The sequence below is a fragment of the Mercurialis annua genome, linkage group LG4 (genome assembly GCF_937616625.2).
Source record: "Mercurialis annua linkage group LG4, ddMerAnnu1.2, whole genome shotgun sequence".
In the NCBI taxonomy this organism is placed as follows: Eukaryota; Viridiplantae; Streptophyta; class Magnoliopsida; order Malpighiales; family Euphorbiaceae; genus Mercurialis; species Mercurialis annua.
Window position 1 is genome coordinate 37,144,228 of NC_065573.1, and position 27,787 is coordinate 37,172,014.

General features: G+C 33.7%; 3 protein-coding genes across 7 annotated transcripts; 2 read left to right on the forward strand and 1 right to left on the reverse strand.

The window, feature by feature from the left end:
* The first annotated feature begins 731 nt into the window (after nucleotides 1–731).
* On the forward strand, nucleotides 732–6,543 carry LOC126676799 (uncharacterized). 2 transcript variants are annotated; one of them, XM_050371084.2, is made up of 15 exons: nucleotides 732–1,298; nucleotides 1,385–1,482; nucleotides 1,759–1,921; nucleotides 2,017–2,127; nucleotides 2,560–3,465; nucleotides 3,546–3,698; nucleotides 3,814–3,913; nucleotides 4,014–4,108; nucleotides 4,373–4,564; nucleotides 4,643–4,699; nucleotides 4,781–4,852; nucleotides 5,097–5,195; nucleotides 5,503–5,634; nucleotides 5,743–5,916; nucleotides 6,071–6,543. In XM_050371084.2, the coding sequence occupies exons 1-15, from the start codon at nucleotides 942–944 to the stop codon at nucleotides 6,224–6,226; spliced, it is 2,865 nt and encodes a 954-aa protein (XP_050227041.1). In that variant the 5' UTR covers nucleotides 732–941; the 3' UTR covers nucleotides 6,227–6,543. The 2 variants fall into 2 exon arrangements, with proteins under 2 accessions (XP_050227041.1, XP_050227045.1); XM_050371088.2 differs by having other exon boundaries at nucleotides 1,207–1,298; nucleotides 1,770–1,921.
* Nucleotides 6,544–7,154: 611 nt separating this feature from the next.
* On the forward strand, nucleotides 7,155–10,199 carry LOC126679295 (pentatricopeptide repeat-containing protein At1g66345, mitochondrial). Its single transcript, XM_050374292.2, has 2 exons — nucleotides 7,155–7,253; nucleotides 7,807–10,199. Exons 1-2 carry the CDS (start codon nucleotides 7,243–7,245, stop codon nucleotides 9,491–9,493), a joined length of 1,698 nt encoding a protein of 565 aa, XP_050230249.1. The 5' UTR covers nucleotides 7,155–7,242; the 3' UTR covers nucleotides 9,494–10,199.
* Nucleotides 10,200–10,738: 539 nt separating this feature from the next.
* On the reverse strand, nucleotides 10,739–27,787 carry LOC126677035 (valine--tRNA ligase, chloroplastic/mitochondrial 2). 4 transcript variants are annotated; one of them, XM_050371463.2, is made up of 27 exons: nucleotides 27,465–27,783; nucleotides 27,016–27,100; nucleotides 25,441–25,567; nucleotides 24,775–24,858; nucleotides 24,387–24,481; nucleotides 23,057–23,148; nucleotides 22,253–22,306; nucleotides 21,884–21,936; nucleotides 21,720–21,787; nucleotides 21,099–21,174; nucleotides 19,517–19,600; nucleotides 17,983–18,131; nucleotides 17,764–17,881; nucleotides 17,548–17,664; nucleotides 17,020–17,240; nucleotides 16,450–16,539; nucleotides 15,456–15,567; nucleotides 15,194–15,304; nucleotides 14,917–15,054; nucleotides 14,752–14,802; nucleotides 14,557–14,669; nucleotides 13,369–13,516; nucleotides 12,939–13,043; nucleotides 12,719–12,820; nucleotides 11,789–11,861; nucleotides 11,432–11,598; nucleotides 10,739–11,288 (listed from the first exon to the last, which is right to left on the reverse strand). In XM_050371463.2, the coding sequence occupies exons 1-27, from the start codon at nucleotides 27,610–27,612 to the stop codon at nucleotides 11,160–11,162; spliced, it is 2,910 nt and encodes a 969-aa protein (XP_050227420.1). In that variant the 5' UTR covers nucleotides 27,613–27,783; the 3' UTR covers nucleotides 10,739–11,159. The 4 variants fall into 4 exon arrangements, with proteins under 4 accessions (XP_050227420.1, XP_050227421.1, XP_050227422.1 ...); XM_050371464.2 differs by having other exon boundaries at nucleotides 26,978–27,100; nucleotides 27,465–27,526; XM_050371465.1 differs by lacking the exons at nucleotides 24,775–24,858; nucleotides 25,441–25,567; nucleotides 27,016–27,100; nucleotides 27,465–27,783 and having other exon boundaries at nucleotides 23,065–23,148.

Consider the following 27,787-nt stretch of genomic DNA (forward strand, 5'->3'; position numbering starts at 1 on the left):
CATCTCAAGATGCTTGTACTTTATCTATTTTATTTATTTATTTAATTCTTATTTCTAAAAAAATTATTTTAATTCTTACAAAGAATTATTTGAATTCATTAGGTTTCGAATATTTTGTATTTTTTCAATTAACAAGGGCTTATTGTAATAAAAATGGGCAAAACTAAAAATTACAACATGTCATTTAAAAAAGAACATCCATGATTTTAAATTTATGGATATATTAATTTAAAATTTATGCAAGCAACTTTAAAAAATTTAAATTTAAAAAAAAATTCGTTACATACAAAATGACGAATCTCAACTTTTTTTTAGAAAGCAGAAATTCAAATGATATTAATCGATGATAAATTTTAATAATTTTTTGTCCAATCAGATTATATATTAATTTAAATACATAAATTATATAAAATCATAATTATACAAGTAAAATCTCTCAATTCAAAAGGTATATATAAACCAAACTATAATGTAAAATATTTTTAATAGAAATAGTATTTTTAAAGTTCATATTTATAAAAAACATAAATTTAAAATAGCATTTTTAAAAATATTTTCATAAAACATACACTTTTTAAGTGCTATATCAATATCTCAATGCCAATTAAAAAATGCACAAAAAGAGTCTATTGGCTTTTAATTGAAATTCGAGTGATTTACAAGCCAAAATTAAAATTTAAGGGGTGTAAGTGACAGTAGACCTGAAAATCAGAGACGAGGGGTGAAATTAAGCCGCACTAAGCTGAACCCATAGATTTAAAGAACAAACTGAACCCAGTTGAACCCAAAATAGAACCAGAAAGGCGCAATTCGATACTCCATGTTTAAAATTTCTTCTGTAACTAAACAAATTTCTCAACTTTGATTTATTCATCGATCTGGGTACCTCATATTTACACCTTTTCCTACGATTTTGATCCATTTTCTTGCAGTTCTCACCCATGTCTGCTCAAACTCAAACCTCCTCAATTCTTGGAAATGGCTTACATTACGCAACCCCAATTCTATCCACAACCAAAACAACTGAACCAGAGATTGTAAAGTGTGTTCTCAGAATGATGCAAGGCTTTTCAACTTCTCTTTTTTACTGGGACAACAATACTCAGAGATTTTCAGTTGTTAGAAATGGCATCATTGTCACTCACCTTTCTTACAGCAGCCTCAGTAACATTGTTTCCCAGTTTATGTACTCTGCTACTTGTTTGCAACTTGTTGAAGTTTATGTTGATAGATTGAATTTGGAGTCTAATATGCCTACTTTGAGAGCTTTTTCATCTTCTGTTTCTCAATGGCTTAAGGTGTGTATGTTATGTAAATGTTCCATTATGTGTTTTATTGGGGTTTGTTTGTTTGTTTGTTTTTTGATTGTTTGGTTTTTTTGTAGAGATTGAGAGATGTTGCTTTGAAGGAAGAAATGAAGATGTGTGAATCCAATGTTGAAGTTACTCATACTCTTTTGGGGTTGTCAAGTTCCTTATCAAGGTTTGTGTGTTTTAGTTTTCGAGTTCTTTAATTATGAGTTTCTTGGCTATAGTTTGGTTACCTTGAAATTTCGCTCTTTTGTGCTTGAAATATTACTTATTTTACCGATGAGCTGTACCTAAACGCTCTAGGTCGCGGGTTCAATTCCTCCGACGAGTATGTGAGATTGTCATCTTTCAGACAACTTTCTCTTATCATGTTTTGTTTTAATTAAGATTATTGGGGTGGATATTTCTTTTTGTGGAATTTTTGCTGATGAAATATTATTGATACTAGTCTTTGCTCAGGTGCTGAGTGTTTATTGCAAATAGTACATGGATCCATACCTCAAGTGTATTTTCAGCTTAAGTCATCTATTTCTCCTAATGAAGTCGCTGTTCATATCCTGGACCATCTTTACAAGAAATTGGACGAAGTTTGTCTTGTGCAAGGTGGTGAGGTTGTGATTATTTCCCTTGCTTGAATCTTGCTTTGCTTTTTTTTTGCAGCCCTTTTTTTTGTGTATAATTTTAAAGCCTATTATGCTAATTTCAGGAGGAACCGTATATGATGGTACTTCATATTCTTGTCGGAAGTTTATTACCATACATTGAGGGGCTAAATTCATGGCTTTTTAAGGGAACGTTTGATGATCCTTTTGAGGAGGTAATGTAAGTTCTAACCTTTCTGTTGCATCAAAAATCTGAATACAGTTTAGTCTAGTTAGTATCTGAGTCCCATTTGTTGCACAAAAACTTGTGGATTCCTACGTTTTGGTAGCTACGCTTCTGAAATTTCAAAACTTCAAATTCATATCCAATGACTGTAAAAAATATGGTTTCGCTGTTTCGGCGTTTTCCGTTTTTGTGCAATATATCTCAACTACTCTAAAACTAGTAAAAATAAGCATTTCTTTCTATATGATATGATATTTGTGAGGCATCTATGAATGATTGAGGTTTTGCAAGCCAAATCACTGATCATATTTTTAGCCGCCTTGTGTTTTCAGGATTTTTTTTCTCGGCTTTTAAAGTAATTGGAAATTGAAATACTATACCTGAAGAGACATTGAGCTGTTCATCTTTCTTCTTTCTGTAGATGTTCTTTTATGCTAATAGAGGAATCTCAGTTGATGAGTCTGAGTTCTGGGAGAAGAGTTATCAACTGAAACATATGAAGGGTAAAGAGCAGAATAACAAGGGAATTCAACTATGTCCTTTGTTTATTCAGACCATTGCAAAATCCATTGTCTCTGCTGGAAAATCACTGCAGCTGATTCGCCATGTTCCTGTCTATCTAGCACCTGGGAGAAGTATTGACAGTGACATTGATGGTAATTTATGCAGCCAGCAACTAAGCATGTCAGGCTTAACTTTATCTGAAACTTTTTGTGTATCAGTAGCAGGTCTCATAGACCATGGCGACCACATGTATAGAAACCTTTTACAAAATGATGTATGCAAATCTGATATTGTCCATTCTTTGGCTTCTGATATTGTCCATTCTTTGGCTTCTGATATAATCATGGAAAATGTGGGGAAAGGAAATGGTAAAAGCTTTCCAGCTTCTGCATGCTCCAACAATATTGGCGATAAGGTCCTGGGCAACTCATCATCACTTGAAAAAGTGCCTGATGTAGAATCTGCAAGTATCGATGGGATTGCCTTTCCTGATACAGAAGAAGGGTATATTCCAGCGGAGCCCTTACAAAGATCACTCTGTCCAGAAAATCCAGTTCTCACCGTGTGCCGAAGTTTACTTGACAAGCATAAGGATTCCTGGGATATGTTGAACATATCAAAACATTTTCATTTACCCCCTTTAAATGATGAGGTGTTACGAGAAGCTATATTTGGCTGTGAGAGTGGGGAGATGTCTGCAGTTAGAGGAACAGATTACGCTTTCGGTTTTCAGTTTGACAAATCCGAGCACTTTCCTTCACAGGATAATACAAGATTGTTAGAAGCCTTGTTTCCTTTTCCCACTCTTCTTCCTTACTTTCAGGTAATTCTAGATTGACAATTTACTTGCCATTATGAATTTTTTATCAGTCCATATGAATAATACTTGCTATCTGGAAGCAGGATGATATTTCTATGTCAGAGTTTTTGCCTCTTCAGAAGAATAGCACTCTTTCATCAAGACTTCTCAGCTGGCTCCAAAGTGTTGAACCAAGAGCAATGCCACTTCCATTGGTTATTATGCAGGAGTGCCTTACAGTATACATTAAGAAGCAGGTGAATCAGTTAAATTTATTATATGAAATTATATCTTCTTTCCCATACTTTTTTCTTTTTCAGTCAAAAGTATGCCCTTTGCATGTCCTGATTATTAACTCTTTTTACTTCACAGGTGGATTATATTGGCCATCTTATACTGTCGAAGTTGATGAAAGATTGGAGATTGATGGAGGAGCTTGCAGTTTTGCGCGCCATTTACTTGTTAGGTTCAGGTTTGTTCTTGTACTCTAAGTATCTAATATCTGGTTTATGTTGGTCAATAGATATCTAAAATTGTCTTTGAATTTTAAATTGATTATATGCTATCCTCAGGTGACCTTCTGCAACACTTTTTGACCCTGATTTTCAGCAAACTGGACAAAGGAGAGACCTTGGATGATGATTTTGAGCTAAACTTGACACTGCAGGTTACTGACACGACACAGTATTAGTATTTTGCTTTACACATGGCTAAATCTATACATTTTTGCAATTTTTCCTGTTATGGTTGTTTGGACATAAAAAAGAAATCTATCATTATTTGTGTTTTATTTGAGGAGGGCTCCGACTACAATGCTGAATTCTGTAGAAGTACTTACTAGCATCTACCTTTCTAAACAGAAGACATTAGTGTATAGTAGCAAATTTCCCTTTCCAAATTAATTATGATGTGGTGTCACTGTGTACAACAGGAATCCATCAGAAATTCTTCTGACAGCATGCTGCTAATTGCTCCAGACTCGTTATTTGTAGCTATCACCAAGAGTCATGGTTTTGATGGTGATGAGTTACCTAGTTCGCCAACTTTTACCTCAACACCTCGAAAGAATCGTTCACACAGCTTTGGAATAGATGGTCTCGATTCTCTGAAATTTACATACAAGGTCTGTTATACAGTAAAGGATGCTCGAGTTAGTTTCAAATTTTTTGTTCTCTTTTAAACTCATTCAAATATGTTACAGGTATCCTGGCCACTTGAACTTATTTTTAATACAGAGGCAATTAACAAGTATAACCAGGTATTATTTTTTAATGTGGCTGCTATTGAAGGTTTAATCTTAAGGTTTTCTTGTTCTTTAGGTGTTGTATTTGTGTTGTAGGTGATGAGGTTTTTGTTGAAGGTCAAACGGGCAAAATTTGCTCTCGACAAAGTCCGGAGGTGGATGTGGAAGGTTCTTTCTTTTTCTTTTTCACTAATTTTGTTTGAGTTGCAGTTCTTAGTGTAGCCATTAGTTTGATTGATTGAAGCACACAACCTTGTGCTATTAAGAAGGCATATAAAAAGAGTGCTGTTATGTTGCTTACCTCTTTATCTAAAGAGACAGCGAGAGAAAGTATTGTTATTTTAAGTGCTTTATATTGTACTGCCATTGTTTTGTTACTTACAGCGTGATCATCTGTTATTATCCTTTGCAGGGTAGAGGCACTATGAACAACAGCTGCAAGCAGCACTGGTTGGTAGAACAGAAACTACTACATTTTGTAGATGCCTTTCACCAGTATGTAATGGATAGGGTAAGATTTTTTCTCTGATAAGGTGAAACTACTTCAATGAACGTCTCTGTCACTGTGGTTAGTGGATGATGAGAATAGTGTTGACACAAAAATGGATGCTAAGACAAACATTATTAACTGTCAAATTTATGATTGCTATTAGTCTATTGAATTTTCTTAATGATTTTCTTAATAGTTTAATGTTGAAATGTAAAGACAGAAATCAGAAAGCTACTTTACATAATTATTTACTGCATCGTTAAAGCTGTTGATAGTTTGTTTAGCGTCCTGTTATCAACCTTCATTAACTACGATTTTGAATAAGCAGGTCTATCATAGCGCATGGCATGAACTTTGTGAAGGTATGGCAAGAGCCGGATCTCTGGATGAAGTCATTGAAGTACATGAGGCGTATTTATTGTCCATTCAGCGGCAATGCTTTGTTGTTCCAGATAAGCTGGTGGTTATCTACCTCATTTGTTTTGTTTTTGGAGTTTATAGTATTCTTAAGTGCTTGTTTTTATGAGGACTCAGTTTTTTATATTTGATGATTTTTGATTGAATTCAGTGGGCCTTGATTGCAAGTCGAATCAATAATATTCTTGGATTAGCTCTGGATTTCTACTCCATACAGCAGACACTAAATGCTGGTGGAGCAACTTCTGCAATGAAGGCCAGATGTGAAATGGAAGTGGATAGGATCGACAAAAGATTTGATGACTGCATTGGTTTTCTACTCAGAGTACTCTTCTCCTCCTCCTCCCTGTCCTTTCTTTTCGGCCTATTTTTGTCAACTTTCTTTCTTTGCATGCTGAATGAGTTTATGTTGCCTTGACCGCTAGCTTTCTAGTAAATATCTATTTATTCACCGACATTGCTTCTTTCTGGTGGTGCAGATTCTTTCATTTAAACTCAATGTGGGAAACTTTCCTCATTTGGCTGATCTGGTTACTAGAATCAACTACAACTATTTCTACATGTCTGATAGCGGAAACTTGATGACAGCAACTAACTCCGAAACTGTTACTTCAAGAATGGGAAAACCATTTTGAGCTAGCTATACAGGATGAGATTTTTTTTGTTCATCACATAGTAATCTCCGGATGCATTCACATGAATGACACAGAAGCTAGTCGGAGAGTGGTACAGAACGGTGATTGATTCTCTAGCTGACCGTGTTAAAGTGTTGGCGTGAAAACTGCATCAAGAGGTTTAATGAGATGGTGCTGTTTTCTGATTATGTAAATCTTCATTTCTTTGAATTGAAGTGCTGTATATCAATTTGTGATAGTTGTAGTTGTTGCTTCAATTCTACAGTCAAGCTGTACAGTTTCTACTATTCTCATTTGTTGCTTGTTCTGTGCTCTCATGTTGTTGTTTGTTGTGCGTTTGTTATTTTTTTTATTTATTTAAACATTATTAATATTTGTTCGGAGGCTTAATATAATAGAAGAAATGTTATTTTTCATTCTAAACAAAAATTTGTACTGAGGTTTTTTATTGTAGAGGCTTGTCATATGAAAATCTTATTAAAGGTAAATCTAAATCTATTTACCTCATACTTAAATTTTGATTATTATTATTAAGACTTCATTTTTAACTTCTCATATATTATTACAATCAAAGTTCAATGATTTTGAATTTGAGTATTTAAGAAAAAAAAAAGAATATCTATATATTTTATAATAATAATATATAAATTGAGAAAGACAAAAACTAAAATATAATTATAACTTTATAGAATAATATTTTTCAAGTTAAATTTCATAAAAAATAATAATAAATCCTAGTACAAATTTATTTTGTTTAAGTCAATATTAATAATATAAGCGCTGGACAGTTACCTGTTAAAGTAGTGAATTCAAATCCTTCCACAAGCGCCCCCCGCACTAATTATAAAAAAAGAAGTCAATATTAATAGTTCATAAATAATTAAAAATTAATATTAAATATATAAATAATAAATAAAATAAATAGCAATTATGAGCAATCTCTTGAAAGCACTAGTAATACTAACACCTAAAAAATAGAGTAGATGAGCACAGTGCGCTAATGAAAGAACTCATGGATGCTTATACGGTAATGGTCCTCGCAGATATATGAGCAATTTGCAATCTTTTTCTTCTTCGGGATTCTCTACACTTATTATATGATTTTTGTTTGCTTCTGTTCATCTCTTTTCAGTGTTTATATGATTTTTTTTTTCTTTATTGATCAATTGTAGCATATTTTATTACATTCCAAAGTCAGTTTTGATTCTTATGCAGTGAAGACTTTGTTATAGATTAATTGATTTTTTTAGTGATACTGAAATCAATGCCTGTTATTCTCGCCTTGTCACCTGATTTTTATGCAATGTCAGTAATATTGCAAATGATGGTATGACCGTGAGTGTATTAATCGCTGAATTTTCTGTTTATTTTTGTTCTAATTTCGGCTGTTAGTGTGCATTTTATGATAGTTGAGGAAAAATATCAGCTCTTTTTAGCTCAACCTTGCTTTTTTCTCTATTTTCGATGCTAGATTCTGATGTTACTGGCAGTTACAGTCACTTTTATATGTGCTTATGCTGAGATCTGTAATTCTATTATCTTTGCCTCATTCGTATATCATCCCCTAATTATTATGATAGGTTAAACATGGTGATGATCATGGGTTTACTGCGTCGAATTATTGCGTCTTCGCTTTCAACGCCAGCCAGGAATTCCAGCTATCCATGCCATTGCTATCATCAGTTATTCGTAGCTCGGTTTCTTCATAATGCTGCAAAACCTGAAGGTGATACAGTTGTAAATGCCATCTGTTACTCTTTAAGGAAAGGCTATAACTGGGACACTCTGAGTCGAAAGTTTCAGTCTGTTGAGCTTAACCACTTGCTGGTTGAAAATGTACTGTTGGAACTGAAGGAGCCAATTGATGCAAAAAGGGCTCTAGGATTCTTCCACTGGTCCGCACAGAGGAAGAATTTTGCACACGAGGTTCGGTCCTATGGTCTTATGGTTAGTATACTAGTTCGGGCCCAACTGCTTAGTGATGCTCAGGCATTGCTTGAATCAGTTTTGAAAAAAAATGTTGGAGACTCTTCAACGTTTTTGGTTGCAGATTCCTTGCTTGCTAGCTATAAGGTTATTGTCTCAAGTCCATTGGTGTTTAACTTGTTGGTTCAGGCTTATTCTAAGTTGAGATTGTTTGAAATTGGCTTTGAAGTTTGCTGTTATTTGGAAGAACATGGGTTCTCTCTGAGCGTTACAAGTTATAATAGTTTGATTCATGTTGTCCAAAAATCTAATCAGAATTCTCTAATCTGGAAGATTTATGAGCACATGATTCGAAGAAAAATTTATCCAAATGAAGCAACAATCAGAATCATGATCAATGGTTTATGCAAGGAAGGGAAATTACAAGCAACTGTGGATATATTGGATAGAATTAATGGAAAAAGATGTCCCCCGCTAGTGATTATAAATACTTGTTTGATATACAGGATTTTAGAAGAGGGGAGAATTGAAGTTGGTATGGCTTTATTGAAGGGAATGCTACAAAGGAATATGATTCTTGATACCGTTGCCCACTCTTTAACCGTCTATGCCAAACTTAGGCTTCAAAATTTTGATTCGGCGTTGGAGGTCTATGAAGAAATGCTCAAGCGAGGTTTCAGCGCAAATTCTTTTGTCCATACCTCATTCATAGGGGCTTATTGCAGTGAAGGGAAAATTGATGAAGCAAATTGGTGGTTTGGAGAAATGGAAAACACGGGCTTGAAGCCTTATGGCGAGTCTTTTAACTCTCTCATTGAGGGTTGTGCTAAGGCAGGAAAACTGGAGGAAAGTTTGAGTTACTGTGAGAAAATGATTGAGAGAGGACTCGTTCCTAGCCTGTTGGCTTTTAACGAAATGGTGGGGAAGCTACGGGAAATTGGGGAAGTAAAGCAAGCAAATGCAATGCTTACTCGTATATTAGATAAAGGGTTCTCACCAAACGAGACTACGTACTCATATCTTATTCGTGGTTATGAGAAAAACGATCAGATTCAGGAAGTTCTCAAACTCTACTATGAAATGGAGTATCGATTGCTCTCCCCTGGATTACTTACTTTCACATCCTTGATTAGGAGTCTTTGTCAGTGTGGAAATCTAGATCAAGCAGAAAGATATTTAAGAATTATGAAAGAACGTTCACTGGATCCAAGTGAGGATACTTATGAGGCTCTGATCACTGGCTACATTGAGAAGGATGGAGCTAAAGCTCTTCACCATTACAATGAGATGATTTCCAAAGGATTCAAACCTTGCTGCTCTTATGATTTTGATAGAACGTGAGAGTTGGAGGTAAATTTGAAATGAGCATTTTAAAGCGCAGATTCAAAGGAATTTGCAAGGTTCATTTAAATTTACAAATACTGCACAACCTACTGGAAGTACTCTGCAGTCGTGGTGCTAAGCCGGTGAATTTGATTTAAGTGATCGCCATCTCAGAGATGGATGGCTGAAGTGTATAGCTATAAATTACTTTCCTCGTTGTTTTCAGAGTAGAAAAATGAACACAAGCCACAAAAAAGAGCTTTTGCTGCATTAGAAACTTATAAAATGGCATGGACATCAGATACAGGAAGCTTGCAAACACATTTTTTTTTACACCAAAGTTATAATTTTAATGGAAATTCAGAGAGTTGTTTCATTTTGCCAAAGTTAAGGGCTGTCTCATCATCCCTTAACTTTGGCAATTTGTTTATGAGGAAATTTGTTTGTTGTAAATTGCTGAATTAATGACAAGTTTCACCATCATTTGGACTGTCAATTTATACTGCAAAGCAGTGAGTATTATCCTTGCTAGTTTACATTGTAGCCTGTCTATGAGTATGATTAATCTCCTTGAGCTTCTTTAGCAGAACCGAATAATTGGTGAAGACAATAGGGTAAAATTGTATCAAAAGAAGCTACTTATGTATGTAACTGTGTCTGTCACGTGTACCGTGTTTTTTTTAGAGGTTACTGTGTTTATGAAATCAATTTAATTTTAGGATTATTATTATATAAATTCACAAAATAATAGCACACAATTTGATACACCGATTAAAAATCTAATACTCTCTCCATTTTTTTTAGTTGTCCATTTAGTTAAAATTGTACATATTAAGAAAGTGGAATTTTTGTCTTAAATTATGAGAGTAAATACTCAAATAACCCTACGATTTAATAAATGCTTTTATAAATTGAGCCATAAAGTCATTTATTATGAGAGGGATAAATTTGGAAGATACTAGCTAATGTTATTTTGAATTTCTAAAAATACAACTATTGATGGAAAAACACATTTGCCTAAAGTGACAACTAAAAAAAATGGAGGGAGTAAAAATTAATGACTTGAAAACCAAATTTTTAAATGCACCATTCAATATGTTAATGATGTGGCCAACTCGGAATTCTACATCATCAATATTCACAAGATTATCGGTTGATATATCGATTTGCAATAAGTTGCAGTTAGTGCACATTTGCCAACTTTTTAGAAACCATGACCATATTACCAAAATGTAAGTCTGTAAATTTATATAACAGCAACCGTTAATTTAAAGAATTTAAATATTTTAAATCAAAACCAGTTGATACAGTTAGCCATTTAATAAAAGAATCACTTTTTTACAATTTTAAACCAAAATAGAACTTCAGCTTTTTACAATTCACGAAAAAGCACAAGTCCTTAAATAAAGATGGGAATTTTAAGATTTCTCCATGGCGGCAGACGAAGATGGCAGAAAAAAATGCTACTGGGTAAAGAAGTGTACATTTACATGGGCCATGTCCTCCTTTGGAATCTCTGGTTGCTTGTAATTTCTGTGTTGTCAAAATCTTCATATTGGACTGCTTTCCTTTCGAATTTAGTCCACCGATAATTATCAACTTCTCTATGATCGTCAATGAAACATTAGTTTAACTGGAAGATGGTTCCACAAAACCAATTTATTGGAAGGGGTATTGGTTTTGGCTATTGAGATACCAAAACTGACGACCTGAGGAATTCTAAGCGCTTCTTGGTAAGGTTTATCTTCTCTTCTGCTTCCTTTGCTTTTTCCCGAACCCCGCTCACAACATCCTCTGGAGCTCTCTCTACAAACTGTAGAATCACACACATGATAAATCACACTTGTGTAAGCATATACCAGTTCATACATGAAACAAAAAAAATCAAAGAACAAATGCTAGACATGCAGAATAAAAGACTGCGAGATACATGTACAAGAAGAGAGGAGTTCGTACTTTTGGAGAATTTAGGCGAGCTACTAAAACATCGTACTCTGTTTGCATCTTGGAAAGCCGCTTTGAAAGGCGGTCAATTTCAGCAGATATATCAACCAAATCAGCTAAAGGAAGGTACGCCTCCAGTCCCTCACTGGCAACTAGGTGTACTGATTGGTTTGCATCCCCTGAAGTGTCGGAGCAATTAGATTCACCAGAACAAACAGTTCAACACCACTAGCACACATCAGGTTACCAACACAATCTGAAGCAGAATAAGTGAATTTCTCTAGCCCATGTTCAAAGGTAGTTACATATATATATACACAATAAAGACTAAAAAGGAGAAAGGAAAAAGTTTTTTCAGGGTAGAGCTACCTGGTGGAGAATCTGCAAAATGAACATTTTCTAAATCTAGCCTGGATAAAAGAGCCAACACTTCCTTCTCCCTCTGCAGTGCAAACATAACATGAGGTTCGCATATAACCATCAACCAGGAGTGGAGAAATGTGAATCAGTATATCAATATATTTTATGTTGTAATAGCTTGAAAAATAAAACTACTGAAAAAGCTTCTTACATCCAAATAAATTAATAACATAGTTCACACAACTTTTGCCCGCATTCAAACTATTGGTGTCAAACAAAATTGTGCTCCGTTAACGAAACTATAAAACTAGAACGAAAGTCTATTGGCTAACACAAAACTAAAAATAGGCAAAATGGGGATGACCAAATATAAATAATTGCAATCACGTGCCTATTTTCATGCCAACCGGATTCTTAAACTACTAACAGACTCCTGCTGAATCTAAACCCAGATTATTTGACCGATAATCTTCAGGGTAAGATTTGTGCTAGCTTACAGATTTGTGTATTGGACTGTGTTGGTCAAGCAAATGAGAACAAAATAAAAAATATAAAACATAAGTATAATGTTCTCTATCTATTTATGGGAAATAAGCAGTGGAACCGGTAGAAAAGATTAAACTGCCATATGAAATTCCCAAGCTGAGACAAAATGTCCAAACCTTTTCCCAGTTGTGGTCTCAATCCAGTAGTTCAAATAGAATAAACTGATGGAGCACTACGTAGCATTTAGAATTCTCACTTTAAGGAATGGGTTTACTCATGTTTTGCTGGTGCCCAAGTTGGGACACCAGATTTTCTCACTTCTCCATAAATCCAATTAAGAAAACATTCTTACATATATATACTACAGCATTCATCTCAGAAATCAATTTAAAACAAAAGACAAACTTGCGCAGCCATGTTCACCTACAGAAAAGAGAATTTAAGCAAACTCACAGATATATACTGGGTGACATCATCACTTGCAACTATAGATGCAGATATACGTTTGGCTGGCTCAACAGAGTACTCCGCTCTAGCATTCCGGATTGCCCTAGTCTAATTAACCCAGAAAAAATTCAGTTGAAAAATAGGAAGGGAAAAATTGCAAATGAAAGGTTATGCAGAGTTCTCAGGAAGAGAACTAATAAAAGAGAAACAATCTTTGTAAACTCACCAATGCTTGGAAATTTTCAAATTTTTTAATTGAGTTAGCATTCCGTGGAAGTGAAATCTGGGGCCAAGAGGATACTATAAGAGCTTCTTTCCTTTGAGGGAGTGCCTGCTTGTCAATTAGTCAGTCAATGGTGAATTTAAATCAAATACCATAATTTAAAATAAAGCTACCACTACAAAAGCTCAACACCAAAAGTGACAATTAGCAATAAGGTAGTGTAAAATATGAATATGCTCATTGCTCATAGAGCAAATCACAAAAGAAACTATGGGAAGATGGAAGGGAAAAAGAAAAATGAATATTGAATATTGAAGAATAGCTTCTTGGAAAAAGAAAAATGGCAGAAAATTCTCTCAAAATTTACCTAACTCTGATGAAAAGAGTCAAGACCGTCTACACAACTTAAAATATGGAAGGAGGAAACAACCACCTGCCAGAGCTCTTCAGTGACAAATGGCATGAATGGATGTAGCAGCTTCAGTACATTTTCAAAAACATACAATAGAATTGCCTGTGCCACTGATGCTTCTGAATTGACTCCAGGGTTGTAAAAGCGGGCCTTGCTGGCTTCTATATACCTGTCAAAAGTGAAAGCATCATGCCGTAGAAACAGCTAAAATTTGCTCACTCAGGCAGAAAACTCTATGAAAAAGGCATGTTCCATAGGACATAGAGATCTGATACTTAATGGACTCTTAAACGGACATTATAGTTTTTTTCTAAAATAATAGTCAGTTAAAGTGTTATATATGAATTTTTGATACTTCACAGTTCAAGGAGAAAGAAGAAGAAGAGTTTAAGCTATGAAGCACACGGGTACAGGTACGGGTACGGACTCGGCGAACATGTTCTTTTTTTTTAAAATGAGACACGGACAAGGCGGGGACATAGAAAATTAGTAATAATGAATATATATATATATATATATATATATATATATATATATATATATATATATATATATATATATATATATATATATATATATATATATATAATACTATGATTGCCTACATACAAATAAAATAACATGTTTGGAAGAAGTTTAATTCTTTAAAATTAATTCTAACAAAAGTTTTAAACACTCCCGGAGGTCCCCAGGAGTGTTCCTGGCATGGCGCCACCTCTCTACAGTAAACAATGTTGGGACACTTATTTTGCCATGTCCAGTATGTGTCTCAGCCGTGTCCACGGTTTGTTCCTGTGTCTGTGTCCCCCTTGCATACACTACTTTCGAGAAGTGTCGGTGCTTCATAGAGTTTAAGACATGGTCAATTAGGTATTTTCTCGATCAGGAAAAAATTGAAATAATAGTTGAACTGGAAGCTAGAACAAAATGATCTGCTAAGAACAGTTATACAAAGAAACTCATTTAATGCTCAATGAGTCATGCTCCACAAATGCACTGTTAAGGTGATGTAACATTGTTCAAGGGGGAAGGAGAAAGTGAAGTTATCCAGAATTTATGTTTACAAAATCAGGTAATAGCAAGTAGTATAATTTGTCGTTAGCTATAATCTACTTGTATCAGTACAGAAGGTAGCATTTTCATAGTTGACTGAGAAATTTAAATCTACACGGTTAAAATCAACAATGTGTATTTGGAAAAATAACTTACCAATCAGCAAAATCACTCCAGAAAAAATCATAGATTTCTCTTCCGACATCTCCAAAGTAGTACTTGTCATAACTTTTAGTGACCATGTCAATAAGCATATGAAGTTTTGAGACCTGAAAAGTAAAGGAAGCTTCTCTCTTAACTAGAGAGGCATCTGGAATCAGCATTACAAACAATAAATCAAGTATTCCTCACCACCCAGCATTCTGGTAAACGTAACTTGAGCAGGGATTCCTCTTCATCAAACTGAAAATAGATCAAAATAATTTTATTTTTTTAAACCAGGTCATGCATTATCAAAACACGTACACCTGACGATGGAAGAAGTCTAATCTTATCCAAATGGAAAAAATAAATAACCTTATGGCTCAGTACAGCTTCCCAAGCAGAGATATCAGTTTGACCAGGCAAATTTTGCAATACAAACTTTCCAGCATTCCACAGTTTATTTGTGAAGGCTTTGTTGGCTGTTAACCTCTCAGTCGACAAGTTAAGGTCCTGCATAAGCCAGTAAAACAACATTACATAAGCTAAAAAACATCTACATGCAGCAGGAGGCATATCAACAGCATCATTCTCTCCTGACAAAAACACTCCTCTGAGAGCAGTTATAAGGATTATAGGAAAGAAATTATACCTGCCCAGCAGTTCCCAAAGCAAGAGTAAATCGTAAAGCATCGGTACCAAAATCCTTGATTGTGTCAAGGGGATCTATTACATTCCCCAGTGTCTTTGACATTTTTCTTCCCTGAAAAAAAAAACCCTAACATTCAGCATCAGATTAGTAACAAATAAAATTACAAAAGAATTGATAGAATAGTTATTCTCCATTGTGAATGGGGCCATATGTAGATAATTAAGAGTATAGATGCATGTAAACAAATAAGCACTCCACTAACTTCTGAGTCCCGGATAAGACCATGAAGATAAACATTTGAAAATGGCACATTTCCGGTAAACTCAATTCCCATCATCACCATCCTTGCCACCCAAAAGAACAATATATCATGCCTGTCCAAATACAGAAGTAAATATCAATGCCAGAAATCGTCACAAAGTAAATACATGGAAGTAACATAAAATAGAGTGACATACGAATCAATAAGCATTGACCACAAACCCTCTGAAATTCATTGTACTAAAATCCATCTTGCACAGACACCTTTGTTAAACAGACTAGAAGTCAGACCAAATGACACCACAGTATTGGATGGGAATTTGGAGTTTTAATGCAGTGAAACTGCAGGTTGGGTGTTCATCCATTTCAAACACGGCATAACATGTTGCACATTAGACTAATAATTAACGGAACAATTTTTCCAAGCACAGCCCTACAAGGCATAGACAAGGCACTCAACATTAAAGTGAGGAGTGTGATGCATTCTAAATTGGTAATTGAACTTCTAAAACTTTCTATGCTCTTTTCATTTACCCAATACTCTGAAATGTTAACATTTACTAATAAGACAAATCTCACAGAAATCTCATACTTCAGATGAGTGCTAACAGAACATTTTGATTCATATTCAGAGTTCAGAACTTCAAAGATGTGGGACCAAAGAAAGCAAATGACAGTCTAGCAGCCTTAGAATAAACACTCCAGATTGTGAACTGTCGACAAATATTGAGAGAGAGAGAGAGAGGCCCATCATAAATGACACTCAGACTTAACATTTTAATACCGAAATTGCCAGGAGTAACCCATTAAAAACCAAATAGTATACCACCCAGGACTATGGGTCCAACACTAAACCCGCTAGGTAATAGTCATCAACACCGTCGAATTTCTGAAAAATGAGTCCCTTCCACGTAAAATCATTCAACAGAAGCAGCATTTTCAAGCATGAGAACAAATGGATAAGTCAGAATAACGACGGAGAGATGAGCTCATACCCAGTTTCAAGCATTGTTGTTGGATAAAATTTCTTAAAATCCTCTGATGATACATCAGGCCACCCAAGAGTGCTGAAAGGCCACAATGCACTGTAGGGAGAAGTCAAAGAATGCATGAGTGAGAAACAATAAAATCATTTCATATCCAAAGTGATTGGAAGTGCAAGCATTACTCTAATTGTTTGTGTAATAAAGTAATTAGGGTACCAGTTTGTATAAAACAATATTCCATAATATTGATAGATGATTCTAATTTCTTGAGTTCGAACAAATCATGTACTTAATTGTAAGAGATTGAAGAGAAAACACAGGGAAGATGCTAAGAAACTATGTAAATTAGATGTAAAATCAAGCTTTTATGACAGACCAAAATGGACTGTTGACATAATAAAACCTGCTAAAAGTGCCTTTTGCACCATCAATTCAAGTGTTTTATGAATCATTTCCCGGTCCTTCTACATTTTCTATTATTTCAAGCGTGTTGCAGCCATTAGTACAAGTACAAGTACTTCACTAGTCTCTTACATCTTTTCATTTTTAAATAAAGCATATATTCATGGGATAACATACCTTGAAAACCATGTATCAAGAACGTCGGGATCTTGATAAATTTTGACATCTTTGCCATACTTCTCATGAGCTTTCTCAAGAGCTTCATCAGCATTTCTAGCAACTATATACTCTTCTTCACAATTTTTCCCATCGATGTACCAAACAGGTATGCGGTGTCCCCACCACAGTTGTCTGCTTATACACCAATCTTTAATGTTTGTAAGCCAATGATTATATATCTGTCATCAAGAAAAGAAAGGCATAACCAACTCTTCTCAATACTAATAGAAAGAATATAATTTATTTGGAGCAAATAAGGTGGAATGATGACTAGCAACCAAACATCATGAAGGTTTTCAGGGTAAATAGTATTCTGTTCAATAAAAATATACATATTAACAAAGGATAACTAAACTGAGACTGTTCAAAAGTTGCAAGCTACTGGGATATATACAAATGCAAATCAGTATGAATATAACAGGGTCAACTTGCACTTCTTAGGAGTCAAATGGAAAATATAATAGACCACTCTTATTATTCTCATACCTTCTCAAATCTTTCTGGCATAATGGTCAATTCCCCTTTTTCAACTGCACGAAGGGCCTTCTCAGCCAAGGGCTCCATGGTCACAAACCACTGCTTACTGACCAATGGTTCTATAACCTAAAAAGAGGGAAAACCCATTAAATTTCCAGCGGAAGAGGCAAACATTCATAAAAGTTCAATTGCACATATTGTTGACAGAAAATTATATGCACATACTTCTCCACCACGTTGCGATCTGGGAACTCGCAAAGTGTGTGGCTCCTTTTTCACTGCTAAGCCTGTCTCCTCAAGATCTTCCCATAATTTCTTGCGTGCCTCAAACCGATCAAGACCACTAAAATTCCAACAGTTATGCCGCATGTTAAACAACTAAATATATTCTCGGCAATGCAATAACTCTTCAAACAGCCTAATGATATAATTTAGAACACTTACCCGTACAGTCCAGCAACCTCATTAAGGGTCCCATCTTTGTTCATTACATTAAGTATTGGGAGACCCAATTTCCTCGCAAGAAGATAATCATTATGGTCATGTCCAGGGCTTATCTTCAACACACCGGTCCCAAAGTCTTTATCAACATGCTGCCAAAATCTAAATATAGTTATTTGCTGGAGTTAGTTGAAACTAGAAAAATGCCAGCGCATTGGCGGACGTGATTAAATAGTTTTATTAAATTTGAAAATTTGAGTTACCTGATGTTATTTAATTTTTTTACTCTTATTTACTACGACGAATTAGTTGATACTCCCTCAATCCTAATAGAGTTGTCCACTTTGCCTTTATCACACAGTTTAAGAAAAACAATCATTGTCTATGGGTTTTATTAATTTTTCCTTACTTTTCTTGTCATACCCTTATTTAATATAGGGTCCACTTACAATTTACTTTCAATTTACTCATTAGTGGATATTAAATAAGGGTAATATAGAAAAGTTGAGTATAAATATTGTTACTTTTTGAAAGTGGACAAGAGTTTTGGGACAAAAAAATTTCTCAAAGTGGACAACTCTATTAGGACGGAGGGAGTATAATTTATGGACATAGTATCATAGAAATAACTCACTCTTCAAATAAAATGATTTATCAAATTTAAAAAATTAAATATACAAAATTTCTTATATTTAACCGAAATACAGATGTTGAATATTTCAAGAAATGAAATATCATTAAACAATATATGAAGAACATTACTCCCTCCGTCCCTTTTTGTTTGTTTTACATTTTCACACCTATTAAAAATACATTATAATATTATATCCTTCATTTTTGTCTAGGAAATATAATATAGTCAACTTCATCATAAATTTTATCTATTAACTAGGCAGCAATTTTGTTAGGTCGTGGGTTCTATTCCTCCTATAGGCGCTCCCCTTCCACCAATTATCAAAAAAAAATAGAGTTTAATTGTGTTATAAATTGTGTGTAAATGAAAAAATGGACAATTATTTTCAGACGAGGGGCTCTAAATTTTAATTTCAATTAACTAAAATGAATTTCGACTTTTCATTCATAATTTATAAATATTAATAAAACCATAATTTGGGACGCAAAAATAGTAAGGCAGCCTATCAATTAGGAAATTAAACTGCATAATTCTTTGCTTTGGGTGTCTAAGTCAACATGTCATGTATATGGCACAAAATAAAGATAGGGTGAAAGCTTAATGAAAGAAAGGACTGCCCCTCAAATTCTGGAAGTTGAAATGGAGGCCTTTTGAGCAGAGAGTTTAGCATTTGAAGCCTTTCTTTCATGATTTTTGTGATACTCTAATGTGAAAACATCTTCTTTCATGATTGCTACAATACTTCCTTACCTTAGACTTCTATTGCATGCTCATTCATTAGCACCTTGTTTGGATTTATTGTTCATGTGTAATCGGTAGGTATTGGGCATATCAAAATAGGTTTATATCGCATCAAAACTGAAATGATTCTGTAAATCAAACAAAGGTAGATGATAATTTTACCTTGTCGGAGATAATAGGAACAAAGCGGCCATATGTCATAGGCACAATTGCCATCCTTCCAATGTACTGAGAATAACGTTCATCCTGATTACCATCAGTAGCATTGTATTTCAGTACTTCAATTGCAAAATATATTTATATAAAAAATTCTTTAACCTGAAAGATCTTTTCATAAGAAAAGAGTATGACGCACACAAAGTCATAAACAAAAAATTAAATCACGAGAGAAATAGACAATAGTTGAATCACTTTCAAACTTCAACTGGGAAGTAAAATCTTAACAAATCTATTCCATCTTCTACTTCATATAATGTGATTAGAGCTCTAAATCGAATTTTTTTCATAGCTTATTTCAATCATTCAAGGTTTTGGAGAAGAAGCAAAATCTTGTGGATAGCATTCCACAGGTAATATAACTCAGCTGATAAGGGGGTGCATGGGTGACAAATCCTTTTCTTATGGAAAAAATTACAAACAGACTCTACGTAACATAAAATTGAACTCGTGTATTCCTATAAGAAACATATGTTTATCAGAATAATATTGCTAGCTGATAAATACTTCAAAGTAAAATTAATATTTCAGAGGCAAAGAAGTTCAACACTTCTTCATGCAACATGTATAGATGAAGGTTGATTGGTGTCTATATTCAAACCAAAAAGAGACAATTTAATATATTTTGCTCTATAATTTGACATTTCTGTCAGTCAATTTGATAATGTCAGTTTCCTGTTTTCAATATAGATTCTTTTTTAAATCTTCGTAGACTCGGTTTCTTGTATTTTCATATAAATAAAATGTATAAGAATGAATAACATATGCCATGCATACAAATTATATGATTCCAAAGTACATAAAAATTAAACTGAATTGGTAGTTACAATAGAATGTTCATTAAGTAAAAAACATTCCAAGCTAGTAGAAAAAGGTCAGACAAGTGAATAAAATCAAAACAAAAGAGCCAGTTTGGTTTTATTCCTTATTCATTTCAGGTTATATTCATATATGTTTTAGTTTATTAATTATTCAAACATTCCACAATGAGATTTGTTCATGTATTTTTTATATGATTAATGGTTTTGTGTGTTTTAAATCCTAATAGCATTACATGTCATTTTGTGCACCAAACTCAACTTATCAACATATTCACAAATCATAAACCCTTATGTAAACTGTTCCCGTAATAAATACTACTTCCTCCTTCCCAATCAGATTGACAAATTTCCTTTATGGGTGTCTCATTCTAATTGACAATTTTAATTCATAGAATATTTTTTATCCTAATTCTCTTTTTTAACCCTCTTAATTAACGTCTTTAGAAAGGTAACTTTTTAGGGAGATGATGTATTTAAAATAATATGAGGATATAAAAATAAAATTGTTAAATTTCTGCTAACATAATCTTCTCGTTAAATTGGAATAGGGGCGAGTAGAAGGTTAAATTTTGAACTTTTAACTGCCGACTCGAAATGCACTTCTAAGTCTGAGTCCAAAAATTTATATTCGTAAATGATTATCTAAATTTGAAGTTAACATTGTCATCAAGTAACAGCCATTATCAATACTGTACAAATAGGCACACCTTAGGATGCACTGCAATGGCTACGTCACCAAATAATGTTTCCGGGCGAGTTGTTGCAACTGTTAAAAAGTCAGTCCTGCAAAAGAAATTAAATGGATTATTACACATACTATCAAAAGCCGCCCCTTACATAAACTCATAAATTTTTGTACAAAGGGCCAACTAAACTAATTAAAATTCATAAGATCAGAAGTTTAAAATCTAATTAGTAACAGATCCATTAGGCTGTCTTAATGTTGAAAAGATACCTGGACAAAGCAGGTCCATACCTTATGGATCATTTTCAGCTCATAATACTTACCTGATTTCTAAACTCTGTAATACTACTACTTCGATATCTTGAAACATGAGTTCTCTGCACATTCTCTAGTTTCTGATCTCATGTTAAGGCTGAAAACTTAAGATTATAATTATAAGGCAATGAATTTTCTTCCTTTTTATTTTAGAGCAAATCAAAGCCTATAAAGTTGCTGCAAAGGCTAACCAAATAAAAATACAAGCAAGTTGTTATCCCAGCAACAAAAATCAATTCACAGCAATGGCAAATTAAAATCAACTTACTGTAATTGAAAGCATTATAAATTTGAAAGAAAACAAAGTGTCTCGCATTCCTATGATTACCTTGAACCTCCAGCAACACGGTACTTGATGTGATATAGAGTACCAGGTTCTTCAGAGTATTCAACTTCCTATGCAGAAATCATTAAAAAAGTAAATTGACATTAGATTTCATCATCAGTAGAAAAAATAGATTCACTCACCAGCCTCAGCAAAAATTAGCATACCAAGTCTGAAACAGCGGTCTGCAGATTAGGAGACCAATTAACCAAGTACGATCCTGAAAAAATATCAACTTTCTCAGCCAAAATTGTCACAACATAACCACGTAGTCTCATAAATAATAAGAATAATGGCATTAAGTTGCACGAATCATACAAACTAGAAAACCTTGAAACAGAAAACAAGACCAAAACTACCACAGTTATCCCATACAAACTTTGTTTAATTTATCCACCATAACCAGAGGTAAGAGAGTGAAAAAGGAAAATGGAAAAGACCTGATTAGAAAAAGTAAAACTAAACGTATCTATAAAACTCAAAGATAAATCCATGAGCTAACTACAAAAGCATTTAAATGGAACTTAGGCCTATACCTTGATAGATTAAACCTTTCTCATGAAGCTTGATAAATGCCTCAATCACGGCTCCTGCAAAAATTTGACGGTATGGCCTCAGGATACATCACATTAAACAGCATGGAAACTAATAAATGCAGTTAGGGGACACTTCGAAGTAGAGGTCTGTAATCCGTTGGTTTGGCCCGAAAGAAAATGGAATGAAAAAAATAAAACTGAGAACTTAAATTTTAAAAAAAATATAAACCAAAACAGAACCTAACAGAAATTCAAAATATTGGTCCGGTTTAATGATAAGTTTTTTTTCTATTTTTTAAATAAATTATTATTATTGCAAGGATCAAACAAATTTATTTATAGCAACAAAAATTATGAATATCTAGGTAGAAACATTTAATTGTTTATAAAAATCAGTAAAAATTAATAAAAATTATTGTCTTCAAAATGTTAAATAATAGATATAAAAATTGTTTCATTAATTTTTTTTTCTAATCGTAAAATCAAACTGAACCAAAAGATTAAAAAATTGGGTTTTGTAAATGAACAAACTGAACCAGTAATCTAATAGAAGCAAATCAATTACGTAATTTTGGTTTAGAAAATTAGTCCAATTCAGTTTTTGCATACCCCTACTTTGGGGATTCATTTAGTCATTTAGTCCTTCAATAAGGTACCAGAAAGATTTTGAGAAAGTTAGAGAGAGGAAGAAAGAAAAAAAAAATATCAGCCTCCGCAATAGCACTTTAACACTTCATGCATATATCCTATCTCCAATCACAGGAACCGAGTCATATACTTCTACTAGTTACAAAACTGTCTTACGACTTAGCTGCTCATCCAGAGTAAAGTGCTCCCTTGTCCAGTCACAAGAAGCCCCAAGTCTCTTGATCTGATTTGTAATAGTTCCGCCATACCTGAAACCATGACAGGTAAGAAATGTTCAAAAATATTTTTAAAAGAGTAAAACGGAGTAAAGGAAAAAGGTTAAGAAAACACAAACGATTACACAATCTTCAAATTCATTAAAATTCTACATTTCTGTCCTTATTTCCTAGAAAAAAGAGGAAAAATAAATAAAACCAACAAGTGCCTCATGAGAGGCTTAATAAGCCTGCCTAGCATTGAGTATCAAACTGTCTGTTCAAAAAGCACCTGTTTAGATGTAGAAATCATGTTAAATTTACCTTAAGATTACATTTTCATCTTTGAAAACAATCTTACCACTAATAGCAGCTCAAACAACAATGTCAACAAACTCAAGTAAGACTAGTAGTTGATTGTAGTATTATGCTCGGTGTCTCAAGAAAGATTACCAGTAAATGTAAGCTGAACATTACTTCGAGTCTATAAATACTTAGGCTTTATTACTATTAATGTTTAAAGTGAATAAAAACAACCAAGCAATAATGGTTCTTGAATTGTATTATCATAAAGCAAGTTTATAAATTTTTTCTATACTGAACTTTCTCCTTTAAAGCCTTCCTAAATGCACTGTTCCCCAGGCCCAGGCCCAAACCAGCACTTAATAACCGATCACAGTCCCCACCCAAAAATAAATAGGCGCTCAACACATATCAAAATATTGAATGTGTAGAAAACAAATTATCTGAAACCACTCATCATTGCAGACATTGCAATTAATGTCAAAACATATTATCAAACAAAATAGACACCCAATTTACAGCAAAAATGAACAAAGTAGAAGATCTACCACTTATTTTTCTAATTCATCATAATTTTGCAAACACAAGATCAATTATCTTTCAAAATCCTCAACCTTTGGAACAGCATCGTCATTTCAGTTTTAACCAGTAAATTGATACCAAACATATCATTATCTGGTTAAGGCATATGATGGCTTATTTCCTGCTTGTCGGTAATTATTTATCAGCATTAGTTTTAAATCTGACATAACATAATAATTCATACTAGTATACTACCACGTAGAGTGAGCTATAATCATTATAAACTTTAATAAAATCCAAAAGAAAAAACAATTAAAAAGCAACCTGATAGGGCCAACATGAAAAATCATGAAGCACGCTAGTTCAAACACGAGTATCAAGAAAAGCATATAGAAAGCCAAACAACTTGGGAATGAAACAAACGAAAGACAAAAGGAAAATATTGCACGTAAAGTTATAATACATACTTCTCTTTCCATTCCCAAACTCGGTTTATGAATTCTTCTCTCCCCAAATCAGTCCTTTTTATTCCTTCAGAAGCAAGCATTCTTTCTACAACCAACTAGTAGAAGTTGCAATTGTAATCAGCTTAAAGAGATTAAAAGCATGGGAAACATAAAGATATACTCATCATAAACTTATTTCTTTTACTTTCTACCATAATAAAGGCAATGCAACACTAAGATACACAGATACATACATGAATAAGAAGTAAAATACGAATGTAATTTGCTTTAAGTATCATAGCTGAAATTTCGAGATGAAACACCAAGAAAAAAATTGGATACTCTGGGGCAATGCTGACACTGGAAATTGCCCTATGTTCCAGCATATACTCTGAGTCTGCATACAAACCTGTGTTGCAATACCAGCATGGTCGGTCCCAGGAAGCCAAAGCGTTGGTTTTCCCTTCATTCTGTTGTACCTAACCATAATATCCTGGCAAGGATAAACACAGAGTTAGACAAAGTGAGAATAATCAATTACTTGAAACAAAAACAAAAAGAACAGGCAGTAGAATTGCAAAGCACTTGTGATATAACCAGAGCACTATCCATAATCATTAAACGTAGTGCTTTAAATTTTTAATAAACAAGCACATATGCAATTAAATTCTTAGTAGAATGGTAAACATAGATGTATTTTTCAATAAAATAAGCAAATGAATTTCACATTTTAACTCAAATAAAACAGGAAAAGGGATTTGCTTGCTCCACCCAAATAAACTAGAGACGGTCATATATGTTAAAAATATTTTGATTACGCAGCATATTGAACTTCTGATGATGATTTAACATCGCATGCTTCAAATTATTCAGAAAAGAAGAATATGAAGAACAATGACAGTGCAAGTGCCAGTTTATTCTATCTGTGAATCAACATAATATGCACCAGCAAAGTGTAACAGCCCTAGTGTAATGTAATTTCTGCCTACTGTTGATGAATTCAGCCAGGGAGAAAAATCAAGAATGTAGGGTGATATTAAATAGGATACAAATATACTAAATTAACTTCCACCACCTCAAGAGTCACAAACATTGCATGCCCCATATGCAGTGAACCAGTAACGTTAGGAGGTGGCATTGTTATCACAAAAGGATCACTTCCTCGCTCAAAGTTTGGCTTAAAATAACCTTGGGACTCCCACCTAACATACAAAATCAAAAACATCATTTGATATAGCTTATGTAAAGAAGCAACACCAGAACCATTATGTTATATTTAAAAACTTCACCGTATCCATATTTTGAGAAATCAGAATGTAGCATTTTCATGTCTTTCATCTTCTTAATCATAAAGACATTTACATAAAAATCAACATATCCACACAATTTTTAATTTGTTTCTATATCTATATGTTACAGTTTCTTAATTTCTGACTTATCCTATAAAATACTCTTGTTTGTAGTTTCGATATCAAAGTTTGTATTTAAAAAATCCACATAAGCAGAGAAAAGAAACGAGGAATTACAAGAATCAAACTCTTCATTTATATCCCAGAGTTTAAGAATTCTAAGGAATGTAGAGAAATAAACTGATATTTTTGAACACACTATCAGTGCCACTGAATAAAAATATTTTAAGCTTCAACTAAAATCTAGTAAACTGAAAAGATATAATATCTTTGTAGAGTCCATCAAGGTTAAGAGCATAGAGTCTGAATAATCTTCATATTTTAAACTCAGACAGGAAATGCAAAAATGTAACTTAGACACTCTTTGAAGTCCATTTCTTGTGGAAATAGCGGATCTTTTAAGTGGCAATAGAATTTATGACAAGCAACGCTATTTGGATCATACAGAAAAACAGTACAGTTGTTGTATTGACCCATCGCACAATTAACCACAGCCTATCCATTAATGGTCAATCAACAAGCGGACCAAAAGTATAAAACTAACAGCCATCTATCTTCGAGCATGGAATGGAAAATATCTCTTTCTCAGCAAGTGTACTTTTCCTCCATAATGAAAATAAAATAGGATTTAAACCCAAGGAAGTAATTGTCTATTCAAAAACAGACTGCCATCAATGATCATTGCCCCTCCATCATTAATCCTGCAGCGATCCAATAAATACCCACTGATACATGGGTTAGTTCCCGCAGCTATTTACTAATGTATTAGCATTTTCAGAATTTCTAATAGCATAACAAGTTGGTTATAATTTATGGTTTTTATCAACTGCGCCACCCTCACTTCTAGCTGCTTTCCATTCGTATTCAAAGTTCTCATAGTAGCAGAGAAGCTGAGTCTGACTCCATTGAATTATTATATTCAAGGGAAGTTAATAATACGGTTAAAAATCCTCTAAAGAGTAGATTCAACTGCTGCTAGACGAAATATTTGTGGTTCTGTTTGTTAGGGAATTAGATCAATGCCATAAAATCTTTTCAATTTTTTGTTATCAGTAAAAGGAAAACAATATTGAAAGAGAAAAGCAAAGCTGAAAACACCCATGTACATGACTATGCACATTAAGAACCTCCCTAAATAAAGTTGCAGGTCCAAGTAAACCAGTTAACAAATCAAGAACAGCATATTACATGAAAAACAAATACCATATATAACTAAGGGGCTTCATCTTAAAACAGAGTACCAATTGTATATCCGTTCCTCTGAAGAAAAATCAAACGACTTTGTGATCTCTGGAGAAGTAAATACTCCATTCTCCGACGCAGCAACTGTAATTACAACAACAGCAAAATGCTAAATACAAACTAACAATAACAATTCTAAATCATAGAAAATAAAATCATATTTCCAAAAGCCCCACATTTCATTCAACAAAACTTTTAGGCGGTGTTTGGAACATGTATCGCATTCAATAGTTCAATTCAGCATATTCATGTTTTAGCTGAATGCTAGCAAGCAGCTATACATTTTTTAACAGAATTCAGTAAAGATAAAGATTCTTACATTATTTTTTTATTGAAATTCCAAAGATATAGTTAATATTCATTTACAACATAGTAAATAAGCATTTAACTACGATTTTTTTAAAAAAAAAGTAGAGTTTCTTCACTTAATTTTGTTTTAATTGTTTACCAGCGAAAAATCGAGGTTTTGGTCGATGGAAACGCCAATTGGAGAAAGCAATGCAACGACGTCGTTGAGAGAAGAATAGAGGATTGAGTCTGTGAGCAGAGCATGAAGATAAGAGAAATGGAGTGGAGAGACCTGCTTGAAGTGCCATTATTAGTAGTAAATAGTGATACAAATGTTTATATGAGCATAGATGATAGTGTATTGAACTGTAAAACTGGATAATTTGAGTTGATAAACCCTAGCTGGTGAATTGGAGAATATGCAGGTTAAGGGTTTTAGTGGCAGAAAAATAGCCTACTTGGATATGATTTTTTATGATTTTA

What these genes read in the sequence shown, in the direction of transcription:
- LOC126677035 (XM_050371463.2), bottom strand. Translation starts at nt 27,612, where the DNA reads ATGGCACTTCAAGCAGGTCTCTCCACTCCATTTCTCTTATCTTCATGC. An exon ending in GATCGCAACGTGGTGGAGAA is followed by an intron (nt 17,665 to 17,763) that starts GTATGTGCATAT and finishes CCCTCTTTTTAG; the next exon opens with GTTATAGAACCATTGGTCAG. An exon ending in CTTTGGGAACTGCTGGGCAG is followed by an intron (nt 15,055 to 15,193) that starts GTATAATTTCTT and finishes TGGCTTATGCAG; the next exon opens with GACCTTAACTTGTCGACTGA.
- LOC126676799 (XM_050371084.2), top strand. Translation starts at nt 942, where the DNA reads ATGTCTGCTCAAACTCAAACCTCCTCAATTCTTGGAAATGGCTTACAT. An exon ending in TTGATGATCCTTTTGAGGAG is followed by an intron (nt 2,128 to 2,559) that starts GTAATGTAAGTT and finishes TTCTTTCTGTAG; the next exon opens with ATGTTCTTTTATGCTAATAG. An exon ending in ACCAGTATGTAATGGATAGG is followed by an intron (nt 5,196 to 5,502) that starts GTAAGATTTTTT and finishes TTGAATAAGCAG; the next exon opens with GTCTATCATAGCGCATGGCA.